The 15,308-nt window shown below is 42.9% G+C and overlaps 1 protein-coding gene across 1 annotated transcript in view; it reads left to right on the top strand.

Moving 5' to 3' along the window:
- Nucleotides 1–15,308, top strand: part of TMEM144 (transmembrane protein 144) — an 817,557-nt gene that overhangs the window by 335,116 nt on the left and 467,133 nt on the right. The window contains exon 5 of the mRNA XM_044062452.1: nt 3,301–3,381. Coding sequence (XP_043918387.1) covers nt 3,301–3,381 — 81 coding nt within the window. The remainder of the gene's footprint in view (nt 1–3,300; nt 3,382–15,308) is intronic.

The following is a 15,308-nucleotide window of genomic DNA, read 5'->3' as shown; positions in this document are numbered from 1 at the left end:
CTGGATTAGGGACTTACTCAAGATTCTTTTTGGTGCCAGAAAAGACCGGGGACATGAGGCCCATCTTGGATCTCAGCAAACTCAACCGTTCTGTCAAGAAGTCCAAGTTCCGGATGGTCACCTTACAATCCATTCTCCCGCTGCTGGAGGAAGGTGTTTGGATGTGCTCCATAGATCTCAAGGATGCCTATTATCATATCTTGATAGATCAGGCGTCCAGGAGACACTTGCGCTTCAGCCTGGGAGACGGTCATTTCCAGTTCCATGCACTGCCCTTTGGTCTCACCACAGCCCCCCAGGGTGTTCACCAAATGTTTGGCGGTGGTGACTGCTCACCTGAGAAGTCTAGGATTCCAGGTGTTTCCATACCTAGACGACTGGCTCCTAACTGCCACTTCCAGGCATCTACTCTTACAAAACCTAGCAGCCACTATATCTCTAGGCAACTCCCTAGGAATCACCTTCAATTGGGAAAAGTCTGTGTTGCTGCCATCTCAGCGCATATGGTTTATCGGAGTAGAGATAGACTCAAAGCAAATGCGGGTCTATCTTCCTTCAGAGAGGATAGAAATATTACAGTTTCAAGTCTGAGCATTGCTCCTCAAACGCCGAGCCCCAGCCAGGATGGTCCTACAACTGTTGGGTTCCATGTCGGCTACCGTTCTCCTAGTTCCCTTAGCAAGATTGCATATGAGGATTCTCCAGTGGCTCCTGTCAGTCCAGTGGTCTTATCAGGATCTCCCTCTCAGTCACCTCATTCTGATCACGGAGACGTGCAAACAGGACCTCCGTTGGTGGCTTCTTTCCTCCAACCTGGATCAGGGGTGACCCTTCGTTCCCCCACCTCCAGTGGCCACTTTGACTACGGATGCCTCCCAGACGGGGTGGGGGGGACATTACCTGGGCAGGTCAGTCCAAGGCAAGTGGCACTCCGACGAGAGTTCCCTCCATATCAACATACTGGAAATGAGGGCGGTGCTTCTATCACTACAAGCACTACACAGTTACCTCCCCCAGGCATGATTGCCATTCAGTCCGACAACATGTCAGTAGTCTGCTACCTGAACAAGCAGGGAGGGACCAGGTCCTACCCCCTTTGCAGAGAGGCCATGAAAGTATGAGATTGGGTGATTGCATCCAACCGTTTCTTGGTAGCAACACACATTCCGGGGAGATCCAATGTGATAGCCGACAGACTGAGCAGAACTATTCTCTCCCCACACGAGTGGTCTCTGAACGACAGAGTGGCAACTCAGATTTTCAGAAGATGGGGAGATCCTTGTTACGACCTCTTTGCAACTCCTCTCAACACGAAATGTCAACAGTTCTTCTCTCTCACCCCAGTTCCGGGGGAATTTCCCAAGGATGCCCTAGTCCAAGCTTGGCCCACCGGCCTACTGTACGCCTTTCCACCGGTTCCCCTTCTTCGCAGGGTGATCCAGAAGGCGATTCTCTTGTAGAGCAAGATGATTTTAGTTGCCCCATACTGGCCTCGTCAAGTCTGGCTGCCCTTTCTTCGGAAATATGCACTGGACGGTCCATGGTTCCTGGACCAGATTCCAGACCTCTTGACCACCAGTCGGGACAGCTTCATCAGTCCCTTCACTCGTTGAGGTTAACAGCTTGGCTCCTCCACTTCCGACCATAGTCAGGAACCATGTTTTGGATTCGGAAGTCATACATATCTTGTCCTCGGCCCACAAGACTTCGACTAAAAAAATGTATAACAGCAAATGGAAGAGATTCGCTATTTGGGCCCAACTCCGGGGATTAGATCCCATTACTGCCCCGGTGTCAGAAGTTTTGAAGATTTTAGCTTCTTTATTCAATCAAGGTTCTTCGGTCTCTACCATCAAGGTTCAATTGGCAGCTATTTCTAATTTTCATGAAAGTATAGACCCACCTTTGATGAGCAATAAGTTGTGTAAAGCCTTCATGAAAGGTGCTGGGCTGCTACGACCTCCGATTTCTCATCCCGCTCCACCGTGGGATCTTAATTTCATATTAGGTGCTTTGACCTCTTCCCCCTTCGAACCGCAGCAACTTGTGACTTGAAATTTCTTTCTTGGAAGACTGCTTTTTTGTGGCAATTACATCAGCCAGAAGAGTTTCGGAACTTCAAGCCCTATGTGTCAAACCACCGTACCTGGTTTTTCACAAGGATAGAGTATCCTTCAGGCCTAATCCATCCTTTGTTCCCAAAGTTTGTTCTAGTTTTTGTCTTCAACAGTCATTGGAACTTCCAGTTTTCTTCCCAAACTACTCAGACAGAGCGGAATACATCTTCCACTCATTGGATGTTCACAGGCAGTTGCGTTTCTATTTAGATAGGACGCACCAAACACGGAAAACAGATCAGTTGTTTGTGTCCTTTTCGGACAATAAATTGGGCAAAGCCGTCACGAAGGTCACTATTGCCAAGTGGATCAGAGACTGGATCAGTCATACTTACTTTCTTTCTAATAAAGAGCTTACAACCACTGTGAAAGCTCATTCTACAAGGGCTATGGCTACTTCGACAGCCTTTCATTCCAAGCTTGCCATTAGTGACATTTGTGCTGCGGCTACCTGGTCTTCTCCTCACACCTTCATTTCTCATTACAAATTGGACGTGGCATCTCGGGGGCGAGCTTCCTTCGGTTCCACAGTTCTCAGGAGTGTTTTCCAGTGAGCCACCCAGGAATCGGGTGCTAGGGACGCTGTCCCATCAGTTCAGAATGTAGGCGAGATAGGATCACATAACATCTTTTAGTTATGTACTTACCATAACTTTAGATGTTTGGGATCCATCTCACCTACATTTCTAATAACCCACCCTCCTTCCCCCTGCCTTGGAGATCAGAAGAGACCGGACGGTTTAGTTAAGCCGTTTCATCTTGAAACACCTGGCAATGTTATACCAACAGTCTATGTGTGTGTGCATGTGTGCGGACAAACAAGATCTGGGGAAGCAGTAGTGGTGCATCCTGGGATGCCGAGTTGGAGCCGAGGATCGGCTCCGAACCCATCAGTTCAGAATGTAGGCGAGATGGATCCCAAACATCTAAAGTTATGGTAAGTACATAACTAAAAGTTATAAGTAACTAGTTGGCAAAGTATAATGTTTTTCTGTTTTGAAAGTGAATGTGTTTGTGAAATGCATCTATTTACTAAACGTGCAAAGGATTATATATTCAAGTACAAAATGCTACAAAAATCAATCATTGGTCAAAATAACTTGGAAGGGATACAGTTATGTTTATTACTGAATGCTAACTGAATTTTTACATAATTAAAAGAAAACTTACTTGATGTTCCTAGGTTTGGTTGGTTTGGAATAGACAAAGAAACGCCTCCAAGACCTTACCTAAGTTACATAGGAGCTGCACTTTGCGTGTTAAGGTAAGATTTTAAAACTGTGTGTGTTCTTCATCTCTTAGAACTCTTGTATTTTATTGAACTCTTCAGTATAATTTCACATATGCTGCTATTATAAGTTCAAGGAAACATGTCAGGATGGAATTAGCCATGCTTTTTTCAGTACCTGTTATGAATGTCTATGGGTCTATTCTATTTCACTTTTGACTTTTAAAATTGTTGAGACCATATGATCAACAATTTAAAGTGTTGAAAAAGAACCACAGAAAACAAACAGTATTTTGTCATGGGTTCAGGCCCCCATGGCACTCCCCATACCCCCTGCTAATTGTATATACCAACTCCAAGATCACAGTGAGATGGCAAAAAAGGGCACATTCTCTGATTTCCCACTGTACTGTGATTTCTGTACATTGCTGTTTGTTTTCCACAATTATTATTTCATATTTTAAATTGTAGATCATATGATCGTCACCATATGAATTTCGACAATTTAAAAATTCTGCCAAGTGAAATAGACCTGTTTTTCTACACTTAATAGTTCATCTTCCTACCTCTTTGCACATTCCTCTGTCTCCTTGATCCCTCTCCCCAGCACAGGCAGTCATTTGCTTCACCACCTTCTTTGCTTTATTACTCCTTATAATTTCACTGCTTTACATTTCCCTTCCAAACTTGATCTATAAAATGGTATTTTACTCTATTTTAGCATAACTTTCCCTTCTTCCTCCTCCCAGATCCCCATAAGAATGCTTTCCTCAATCGTTGTTATCTTCTGTGCTTTTTCATTTCTTCCTTTCTAGCGTTCAGCTGTTTACCCTTATCACATTATTACCATTACCTTTTTATTTTTGTTCAGTTCTCCTTTCACTCCATTACACTAGTTACATAAAATCTCTACATTGTTTGTACTTTTTTCATGAAAATCGTCTCTTGTTCAGGCCAAAGCTCATCTGTTAGCATCCGTGACCATTTACTCTGAGGGAACATGTGAATTATTTTTGCTTTATCCTTTCTATGCTTCCAGGATTTATTACTGTCCTCCCTTCCTTCCTTTTTATAAACTTTCAGGTGTAACCATGAAAAAGACATTGCTGCATACATACATAAGTATAACGCACCCTATGTCATCTGCTGATTCCGTATCCCATCTGCCTTTTTCATACCTTTAGCGGTGTTCACGGTTTCTTCTCAGTCTCCTTTTCCTTCCTAGTCTCCCTTTTCCTAGATAATGTCCTCCTTTAGCTCACATCTTATTTTCATGCCAGCCGTTTGTCCTGTATCTTAAGGATATCTGTGTACATTGTAGCTTTGTTTCCATCCCCTCTTACTCTTTTGCTCCTCCTTTCTTCTGCTGTAGCTTCCACTTATTTTTCTTAGGGTTTCCCTTTAGCTTACCCACATTTGTTCTGCACCTACCAGTATTTTTAACTGATTCCCTTATTCTTTTTATAGATATTGCAAAGCTCTATCAGCTCTACTCCTTCCCATTTGACCCATCTGATACTCTTCCCCATATTCAGCATAATTGTTGATCTTTTCACATTGACTCATGTTTCTAAGCAGTCCCCCTCCTGTTCGTACATTGTGCCTGCCACGCGTAATCGTCTTCTTCCTAAGTCCTTCTGAATATCCTATCACACTTTTACATCCCCTTGTCTCTCGCGTCCGTCTGAGTAGCCCTCCTTCCCTTTTTGCTGCTACTTGTTTCTTGGTGTGCCCTTCTGTCATCATTATCATTCTCTCTTCCAGTTTTTCCTTAGGAACTGTTGATTTACACAGATTCAGTTTTCTTCAAATTGGAGAACTTCCAACCCCCCTGCTTAACTCCTTTCAACCTGTTCTTTCCTGTCTTTGATTTCTTCCTGTATTGATTACATACTTTTCTAGCTTCCCATTTTGAACTTCCTGTAACCAGTAAATACTGAAGTATAAAGAGCAACGTTTATAGCCCATCATCGTTACCATATTATTCTCCCTTTTTATTGGCCTTCCAGTTTACTCAGTTTGACAGATTCCATTAAGTCGTCACACAGATCTTTTAGCAGTATTCTGTCGTTTTATTAAATGTTCCATAAACATTTATACCAAGATGTATACCTTTCAGCCTCTCGACTCAAGAATTCTGGATTAAGCCAAAAAGTAAAAGGAGGACAAAGGACCAAACTCCAAAACAGATTTCAAATTTTGTTCTTATAAACTTAAGAAGTTGTTAAAGTAACAGATTTTGTATTCACATGCATTTTCTGAAGAATATGAAGTCTAAAGCTGGAATGTGTGTCGTTATTTAGAGACTTCAGTCCTCAGTGATTTGTCATTAAACCACACATTTTATGAGGACCATACTTAACAGTATGAGGCAAAAATCTGAACATTCTAAACCATTAGATACAGTTTTTTTTCATTCCTCATGATCCGGTCCTATTCCATATTTCTTTCCACTTTGCTCAAGCTTAACTGGAGTGTTTCCTTCCATTTAGAATTCTGTGACAGTTGCCTTCTTGAGTCATCAAACTCCTTTAAAACTTGATGATTTTGAACCCTGTCAAATCATATGCTGAAACACGTACTCATCTGCAGAAAGTTTCAAGTAGGGGCAGTCTTCATCCTGTTTTCCCCTCAGACACTCTTTTCCTTTTATCAATGTACAAACTTACTCTGTGATAAGGGACATCTCTTCCTCCTTCCCCTCTTTACTTTAAATTCTTTTGACACCGATTTAGTTACTCGCAGATGTTCATCGTATTTCACTGTTGCAGTCCTAACTAATGGGTTATCCGGCTCCTGGTAGCCCTCAATCTGCCAGAATACCAAAGGTAAGTAAAAATGGCATTGACTGCTGTCAGTTGTAAAAGACGTCAGAGCATTCAATACAAAAGGAGGCAGCTATCACTTCATCAGTCTTCCTTGCCGCGGAGCCCGAAGCAGAAGTTTTTCATGCACGAGTGCCGGTCGGCAGATTACCTTGGTTGGTTTCCGACTACAAGAGTTGAAGTCTACTAAAGCTAAGTACCCCATTGGTGATCCTCTTTTCTTGCCTTAACGAATGTCAAAAAAGGTTAATAATTGCCTTACCTGTGGAAAGTAGATTCCCCATAGAGATTTTCATTCCTATTGCATTATCTGTTTAGGCCTTGACCATGATGTTCCCAATTGTGATCTCTGTGCCTCCTTTAATCCGCGTACTATCCGTCGTCGGGCTAAGATTTTGGCTAGGCATTTTGGAGTTTGGCCTAAGTTCGTTGGTATGGCGTCCGCCTGTCTTCAGGCTTCGGATATTCCGAAGAAGTGTAAGGACAAGGAGCGCGACAGGTCTCAGGAAACTAAGTCCTCAAATGAGGTTAAGTTAGTCATCAGTCAGGCGGGAGCCAGTGAGACACTTTTGCAGTCTCTACAGTCCGCAGATGTACAACCACAGGCCTTGACTGAGTCCGAGTCCCTTAGGCCTTCGGCCTCCATTTTGTCTTCCGACCTGTTGCCGGTCGCCTCTCCTGCTGGAGCCGGAACCGCTAAGCTGACTCCGGGGTCTGAGGCCTCCGTTTTGCACTCTAACAGCAAACTTCTTTCTTCAACTCCTGCTGCTCCTTTGGCAGTTGCCAGGCCTCCCGAGTCCTTCAGGCTTGCAGGTAAACCTTCCATTCGTAAACCTGTGAAAAGGCAGGCTCCAGTTCCTTCTAGTTCCCCTCAATCCCAAATGGTTAAAATGGCTAATGATTTGTTAACTCTTATTAGGGGTTTTCAGCCTCATCCTCCTAAAAGGAGTAGGGATGTTTCTCCTGAGGTTTTGTCCTGTCCAGGGTCTGATTATTCCAGCATTTCTGCTGATGAAGAGGAATTTTTCTCAGGCTTTTTCTCCCTTTGAGAATTCAGATGCCGAGGAGTCCATCCCTTCGGCCTCTCCTCCAGAGGATTTCTCTTTTGGTGACACTTTAAATACCCTCAGGGAGCATTTTAAATGGGAAAGTCAGGATTATCCCCAATCTAAGAAACGCATTAGGGAGTTTCTGGAATTACCTCACCATAAGCCTCTTGCTATTCCCCCTGTGTTGGAAGTTGTTGATGATGTTTTTTTGGAAAATTCCTTGTCTCCAAATTCAGTTCCCCCTGCTCCCAGGAAACCTGACAGGTACTACAGTGTCCCTGATTCTCATCTATTTCTTTTCGGGAACCTGTTGGCGGATCCAGAGGTTATTTCTCAGGGCCATAAAGGAGTTAAGGCCAGTGTTACCAGGAATCCTGTTCCTTCGGACAGGGAATCTAGGAACATAGATAGGTGGGGCAAGAAAGATTATACCTCTGCCACCCTAGCTATTAGGGATACTAATTGCCTTTTTTATATTCTGAAGTACCAACAGCACACCTTGGAGGCTATTAAGTGTACCTCTTTTGGCAGAGAGTAAAGACATGCAGGATTTGTTGAATTCAGCCACTCTGGTCAATAAGCATTCTTTGCATTGTGGTTTTGACATCCTTGAGGCCCCCAGTAGGGCTACGGCTACTGGATCTGTTATTAAAAGGCACGCTTGGCTCCGAGAACAGCCTCTTCCAAAACCTGTCAAGGCTAAGCTTTTGGATGTACCTTTGCATAAAGGTAATCTTTTTGGCAGCAAAGCTGAGGAGGTACTTAAGAAGATGGAGGATAAGGGCAAGTCCGTGGAAACTGTTAAGGATTTTCTGCAAGTTCAACCCCCTCGCTTTAGCATGAATTACCCTTCCAAGAGTTGGACCTTTCCTGATACCAGCAGACAGAACCATCCCAGGACTAGAGGTTACAAATCTTCTAGGGGGCAGGCAGCTACCCCTCAAAGGTGTAGCCGGTGGCAGGCTTCCACTTCTAAGGCAGGAAGCTCCAAGCCTGCATCTCAGTCGAAACTCTCTCAATGACTTTTTACAACTTCTGCCTGTTCTTGCTTGCCTGGAGAGTCCTTTAGGGGAAAGGTTGTCCCTTTTTTCAGATGTCTGGGCCTCTATAACAGACAAAAAATGGGTGCTCAGAAACGGTGTCCCTGGGGCACAAGTTTTCTTTCCGCACCTTTCCAGCTCCCAAGGGATTCCCAGATGTTCCTCCAAACCAAAGGGCAGAAGTAGAAAAACAAATTTTGTCTTTGTTTCATCTGGAAGCAATAGAATCAGTTCCTGCTCAGCAGGTAGGCCAGGGCTTTTATTCCAGGCTTTTCCTGGTTCCAAAAAAAGAAGGCACCTGGCGTCCTATCCTAGATCTTTCCATTCTGAACTCCTTTCTTGTAATTCCAAAATTCAAAATGCTCACTCTGCATCAGTTGCTACCAATGCTAGAAAAGGATTCCTGGCTGGTAACCTTGGATCTCAAAGAGGCTTATCTGCACATCCCTATCAGGGAAAGTTGCAAACAGTATTTTCATTTCAGAGTGGGCAAGCAACATTATCAATTCTCTGAGCTGCCCTTTGGCTTATCTACTGCTCCCAGAGTCTTCACAAAGTGCCTGGCCCCAGTCATTGCTTTTTGCAGGCAGAAGAAAATTCAGATTTACCCATACTTGGATGACTGTCTGATTCAAGCAAGTTCTCAGGAAGAGCTACTAAAGGATCTGGAATTCGTAAAGACTCTTCTGTCTTCCCTGGGTTATGCTCTCAATGAGGAAAAATCAAAAATGGTACCATCCAAGGAGATAACATTCCTGGGAGCGAGTCTGAACACAGCCGCCCAGATGATATATCTCACCCAGCTCACCCAGAAGAAGCAGATGACTCACTTTACTTCAAGGACTTGGCAAGCCTGTCCCAGCACCCTGAAAGGAAATACATGCAAGCTCTGGGATTCATGGCATTTTGTATTCTCATGATTCCATATGCAAGACTGCATATGAGGAAATTGCAATGGTACCTCAAGAACATTTGGTGTCAACACACACAGGACCTGAATATGAAGATCCCTCTGCTTCCATCTCTGCAGATGGAATTTCTATGGTGGGCAACAGCCTGTCTACAAAACAAAGGCATGCCCTTTAGAACACCTCCTGCCACTCAAGTTCTGACTACAGATGCATCGGACTACGCCTGGGGAGCACACCTGGATGGCAGATGCATACAGGGATGGTGGAACGCCCAGCAGATGCACCTGCACATAAATCTAAAAGAGATGATTGCAGTTCAACAGGCCTTACTAGCTTTCAAGCATCTTCTTTCTCCAGGGACCCTGCTTGTCAGAACAGACAACACCACAGTCATGTGGTACATCAACAAGCAGGGAGGGACTCATCTTACTCCCTGTGCAGACAAAACATGACTCTTTGGTCCATGGCAGCATCCCTGGACCTGCATCTCCTAGCTCAGTTTCTTCCAGGAAGGCTCAATGTTTTGGTAGACCAATTGAGCAGGCGAACCCTGGATCCTCACAAGTGGCAACTGAGCAGCGCCGTCTTTCACAGCATCATTCAATGTTGGAGCACACCTCAGGTGGATCTTTTCTCCTCCCCAGACAACCATCTTCTACCTCTCTTTTGCACCAGACAGCATCACAGCAGAGGGATGCTGTGTCCTTCCCTTGGACGTTGCTATCAGTTTACACCTTCCCTCCTCTTCCTCTTTTACCTGGAGTGTTATTGAAGATCAGGGATGAATGACCAAGGACTAGTCTCATAGCTCTGGACTGGCCCAGACAGCATTGGTATCCACTGCTTCGCATTCTCTCCCAATTTTCTCCTTGGCATCTTCCTCTGAAGCCAGATCTTTTGGTTCAAGAAGTGGGAATCATTCTGCATCCTCATCTTCAGTCCTTCCATTTGGCAGCATGGCTCATTGTATGACTCCTTCCTTATCTTCTTCCCTTTCCCACCAGGTGGTTGATGTGCTGAGGTAGGCCAGGAGGCCTAGCACTAGGAATTCCTACACTGGCAAATGGGAAAGGTTCTCATTGGCTGCAGGCTAGAGGGTAATCTTCTTCTCAGCCTACCCTTCCTCTGATCCTGGAATACCTGTCTGAATTGCTTCAGGGTGGTCTTTCTTTTTCCTCTGTCAAGCTCCATGCTTCAGCCATTTCTGCTCATTGTTCTTTTGAACAACTCATTTTCTCTCATCCTCTGATGAAAATGTTTCTCAGGGGTGCTTGCAACTTAAAACCTCCCAGAAGGGCAGCTACTCCAGCCTGGGATCTTAATTTTGTTCTAGAGAAACTCGCTCTTCCTCCTTTTGACCCCTCTGCCGCTGCAGATTTAAAGTTTCTCTCTTGGAAGACTGCTTTCCTCTTGGCTATAACTTCAGCAAGGAGGGTTTCAGAGCTGCAGGCTTTGATGGCTGTGGAGCCTTTTATTATTTTCCATACAGACAGGGTCTCTTTGAGAACCATTCTCTCCTTTATGCCTAAGGTGATTTCTAGCTTTACTCTTAATCAGTCCATACACCTTCCTACTTTCTTTCCTAATCCTCGAAATAGAGGTGAAAGGATCCTACATTCTCTTGATGTGCTCATGTTTTACTTGGACAGGACTAAAGATCTTTGGAAATCAGCTCTGTTATTGGTCAGTAGAGCTCAGGACAAGGCTATTTCTAAGCAAACCATTTCCAAGTGGATTGCATATTGTGTCACCTTTTGTTATTCCTTTCATGGCAAGGTTCCTCCTCAAGGGGTCAGGACCCACTCAACTAGAGCAGGTTCCACTTCTGCAGCCTTTTTAAGGGGTGTCCCTACTAAAGATATTTTGGAGGCTGCCACATGGTCTTCTGTTCACACTTTCACAAAACATTATAATTTGCCTCTGTTTTCCAGAGCCAGGGCAGGGTTTACCACTGCTGTGTTGCAGGGCATTATCTCCAACCCTTGATTCTGATGGTTCCTCCTCTCTTTTCTCTGGGCTTTGGTAATCAACCCATTAGTTAGGACTGCAACAGTGAAACACGACGAACAAGTACAGTTGTGTACACTTACCATAAATGTAGATGTTCGAGTGTATATTGCAGTCCTGGTTTCCCTCCCTCCTTCCCCCCCCTTTTTTGGTCCTGTCCTATTCTCTTTTCCTGAGGTACAGGCTGAATTGGATATTATTTGCCAAAATTGCTTTTGGTTTAGCCTTATTTCTGGGAGCTTCTGATTGTTATGGCAAGAAAGACTGAGGAAGTGATGTCGGCTGCCTCCTTTTGTATTGGACACCCTGACGTCCTTTACAACCGATGGCGTCCAATGTCATTTTTACTTACCTTTGGTATTCTGGCCCATCGAGGGCTACCAGGAGCCAGATAACCCATTAGGACTGCAACAGTGAATACACTTGAACTTCTACATTTATGGTAAGTGTGCACAACTGTACTTTCTGGTTCTGGTTCATTACACAGTTCCCTTGTATACCTCTGAATCTTTTCTCATATCCCTTCTCTGTCATTATGAAAAGAAAGGCCAGCATTACAGATTTATGTTCTTTTTGAAGTTTAAAAAATGCCCAACCCTTTTCCTTCATTTTTTATCTGCTTTAAGAATTGCCTGACTTGCCGGCTGTTTTATTTAATGTCTTCTGTGTTACAAGAACCTTCTTGACACCATTGGCAGTATTGTATGTAGCTTCAATGCAGAAGTTCTTCTGACATCATAGCATTCGCATTTAGCCTTTATCTGTAATTGCTCTAAAATTCTTTTCCTTCTTCATCCATTGGTAACACCAGAACATTTCAATTTTGCATATTTCTTGGTTTTATTCTCAGAAATAACCCTGTTGTTAAGGGTGTAGCTACATCTGAGGTCATGATCTATTGTCGAAGGCTTTTGTGTGCCTTTGAGATCAACAAGAACTATGTTATTTGGGGTTTTGTGCTTCTTTTAAGATCACTGTTGAAAAATTGGCCTGAGAGGAAGGACCAGCCTTCCAGCCCACCCATGATGCCTGTATGATAGCTCACAAAAAGTGTCTGAAAATCTCATTCAGGAAAGCATGTTAGACGATAACCTGTACCAAGTGTTGGGGTTGTATTTGCTTGTGAGCTGAGCATATAGAAAACGGGTGGCTCATACAGTCTATCTGGAATTAACCTGCAAAGCTGTGTGGGGCCATTGTGTGTGCACAGCACTCATAAGACAAAGGCTGGGGTTCATTTGCAGTCATGGCAAGTCAAGTGGTGACCAGGAGCAGGATGCATTAAGAATGATTAGACCTTGGCAATGGAAACTGAATTTGGGGATATGAAGTGTCACCATACTGCTGGAGAAAGAGCTGACACTTGTGTAGAAGGTTGACAAGTGCTTTCCTGGTTTTATTGGTTGCAGCTTTACATACACACACACACACACACACACACACACACACACACACACACACACACACAAAACACTGGCTCTGGAGCTAAACCTCCTGAAGTGGGATGGTTTACTAATGTGAGCTGCTGTCTATCCTCTGTCTGGATGCTGTTCAGTTTAAGCATGTGACAGTAAATGAAATAGTCCGACATGTTGCAGTCAGCTGTTAGGTGTGTGTGTGTGTGTGTGTGTGTGTGTGTGTGTGTGTGTGTGTGTATAAATATATATATATATATATATATATATATATATATATATATATATATATAGTTTACTATCATATGTTCGACCGTCTTTTAGACGAATGGAATATGTGCAAAACTAGTTTAGCAGAACCGGTAGGGCGGTCACCACAATGTCGAACTGACAAGAACGAACGGCTGCTGTTGTCAGCTCCAACATTGTGGTGCAGATTGCACTATAGTGGGGATGGGGAAATGTACCCTTACCCTCACTGTAATGCAATCTTGAAGTTTGTGTATAAAAGTAGGGTGGGGTGGGGGTGTGCAGCCTCCCAAATGGGGGTACATGGGGGGCTTGCCCTCCTGCAAACAGTGTTGTTAGATTTGGGCAGATAAAACTCAACAAAGATCACCACACCAAACCAGGGACTGTCCGTTACAAAATAGGAGAACAGGCAAAAAAGCACATATGCAGTTCCAACACAGGAATAGGCAGAAGCAGTTATAAAATCCAATGCATTTATTTGAATAAAAAACAGGGATGAGTGCTTTCGCGTATTAATACGCTTCTTCAGATCACAAAATGAGATAGAACAACCTTATTTAAATATGACTAACTTATCCAATTAATTCAAACCCTCCAATGAATGCTTCACATCAAATTAACCCCTAGTTAGACAAACTTCAGTGACATTGCTCCCTTATAAGCCACAAGAGTTTATACATATAGTTTAAAATAGACACATAAAATCCTAATAGCAAGATAGTAATAAAAACTCCTTTCCTGAAATATTACATATGTATATATACAAATAAATATAAATAAATAGATAAATATAGGTGGCAACTATAAATACAAGTATGATGTAATTAATATGCTAAACTAAGTATAAACCTTAATTCATGTATAAAGTGTAACACAATAGCATATGTCAGACATAAATTATACAAACAGATACATACTAAAACATAAATAAATAAAATCCATAAGTCAACACCAATGAGTATGGGACTATTAACTAAGATGTTATATCTTCATCTACGGGACTTTAACACTGAACGTAATGAAACATATGTCTTAAGACCTGGCGGGTAGTGGGCTCTAAGTTTAAAGACCCACTCTAATTCTTTTTGCTCCAGATAGCTCACGTAATCTCCCCTTCTCTGTCCGTGAGGTATTATTTGGAGTACTCTAAACTCAAAACCATGGTTGTTATAAATAGAGACATGTTTAGCTAGTGCATTAAATGGATTATTATTCCTAATGTCGTAAATATGGTTATAGATTCTATGTTTAAAGCTCCTTTTAGTCATGCCTACATAAAATGCAGGACATGTGTGGCAATTCACTAAGTATACAAGTCCTGATGTATTACAATTAGCATAGAATCTAGGACTAAAGGAGAAATCCAACTCTGGATGTATAAAGTCTTGTTCTTTCGATATATAGCCACAGTAATTGCAGTTCTTACAAGGATATGTCCCTCTTTCTCCTGATGATTCCTTGAAGTTTGTGTATAAAAGTAGGGTGGGGTGGGGGTGTGCAGCCTCCCAAATGGGGGTACATGGGGGGCTTGCCCTCCTGCAAACAGTGTTGTTAGATTTGGGCAGATGTGAGCATTTCAGCAAAGTCGACATTCGACATTGCTGAAATGCTTCAGTTCACTTTTTCGGTTGTTCAGTGTTCCGATTTCCGACTATTTGTGTTGGCAATTGTCACTTTCGTCTAAATGACGATCGAATATGCGATAGTAAACCTTTATGTATATATATATATATATATATATATATATATATATATATGTGTGTGTGTGTGTGCATATATATATCTATATATATATATACATATATATACACACACACACACACACACACACACACACACACATGTAATAGCATTATGGCTACTCAGCCTTCTAAGAGACCACAAATGCAGTGCATAATAAAGTACCACCTGTAGCTTCTGTAGTTCTACTTGGAGACTTTGATTCTCATGTGAGGAGTAATGGAAATACCTGGTGGGGAGAGTCTGCCAGTAGTCAGCTTTATCATTATATCATTGGACCTGATGCCATGTGTTTTGGGCATGTGGATCAGGAGTGTGTTGAGCTCTCAGTTGACTATAATTTGGTGGATATTGAGGTATGATAGCTGGAGCAATGGATGTACAGACCTGGGAAGTCCAAATAACGTAGTGAGGGTGTCTAGGAATCTCTAGGCGATTTGTTAGTGCTGGATGACTTCATCTCCCACCTCTAGAAAAGCTTCCCTGCACACTTGAGTTTGGAGATGTAGATTCTGAATAAACCTTCTTCATACACACTCATTAGCTGAGGCAGTAGGAAGACGTTGATGCCAAAAGGTGGATGACATTTGACATGGTGATAATCATATGACCCACTGGATAAATAATAAGATCTGTAAGAATAGGAAAATCAAAGTCTCTGATACAAAAGAAAAAGTCCCAGTCTTTATAGTGTCTTTTCTGCTTGCATCAACAGTTTAGAGAA

The sequence above is a fragment of the Protopterus annectens genome, chromosome 2.part1, assembly GCF_019279795.1.
Source record: "Protopterus annectens isolate FY-2018-M chromosome 2.part1, PAN1.0, whole genome shotgun sequence".
Taxonomy (NCBI): domain Eukaryota; kingdom Metazoa; phylum Chordata; order Ceratodontiformes; family Protopteridae; genus Protopterus; species Protopterus annectens.
Note: the sequence above shows the minus strand (reverse complement) of the source record. Positions and strands in the feature narration are given on the sequence as shown.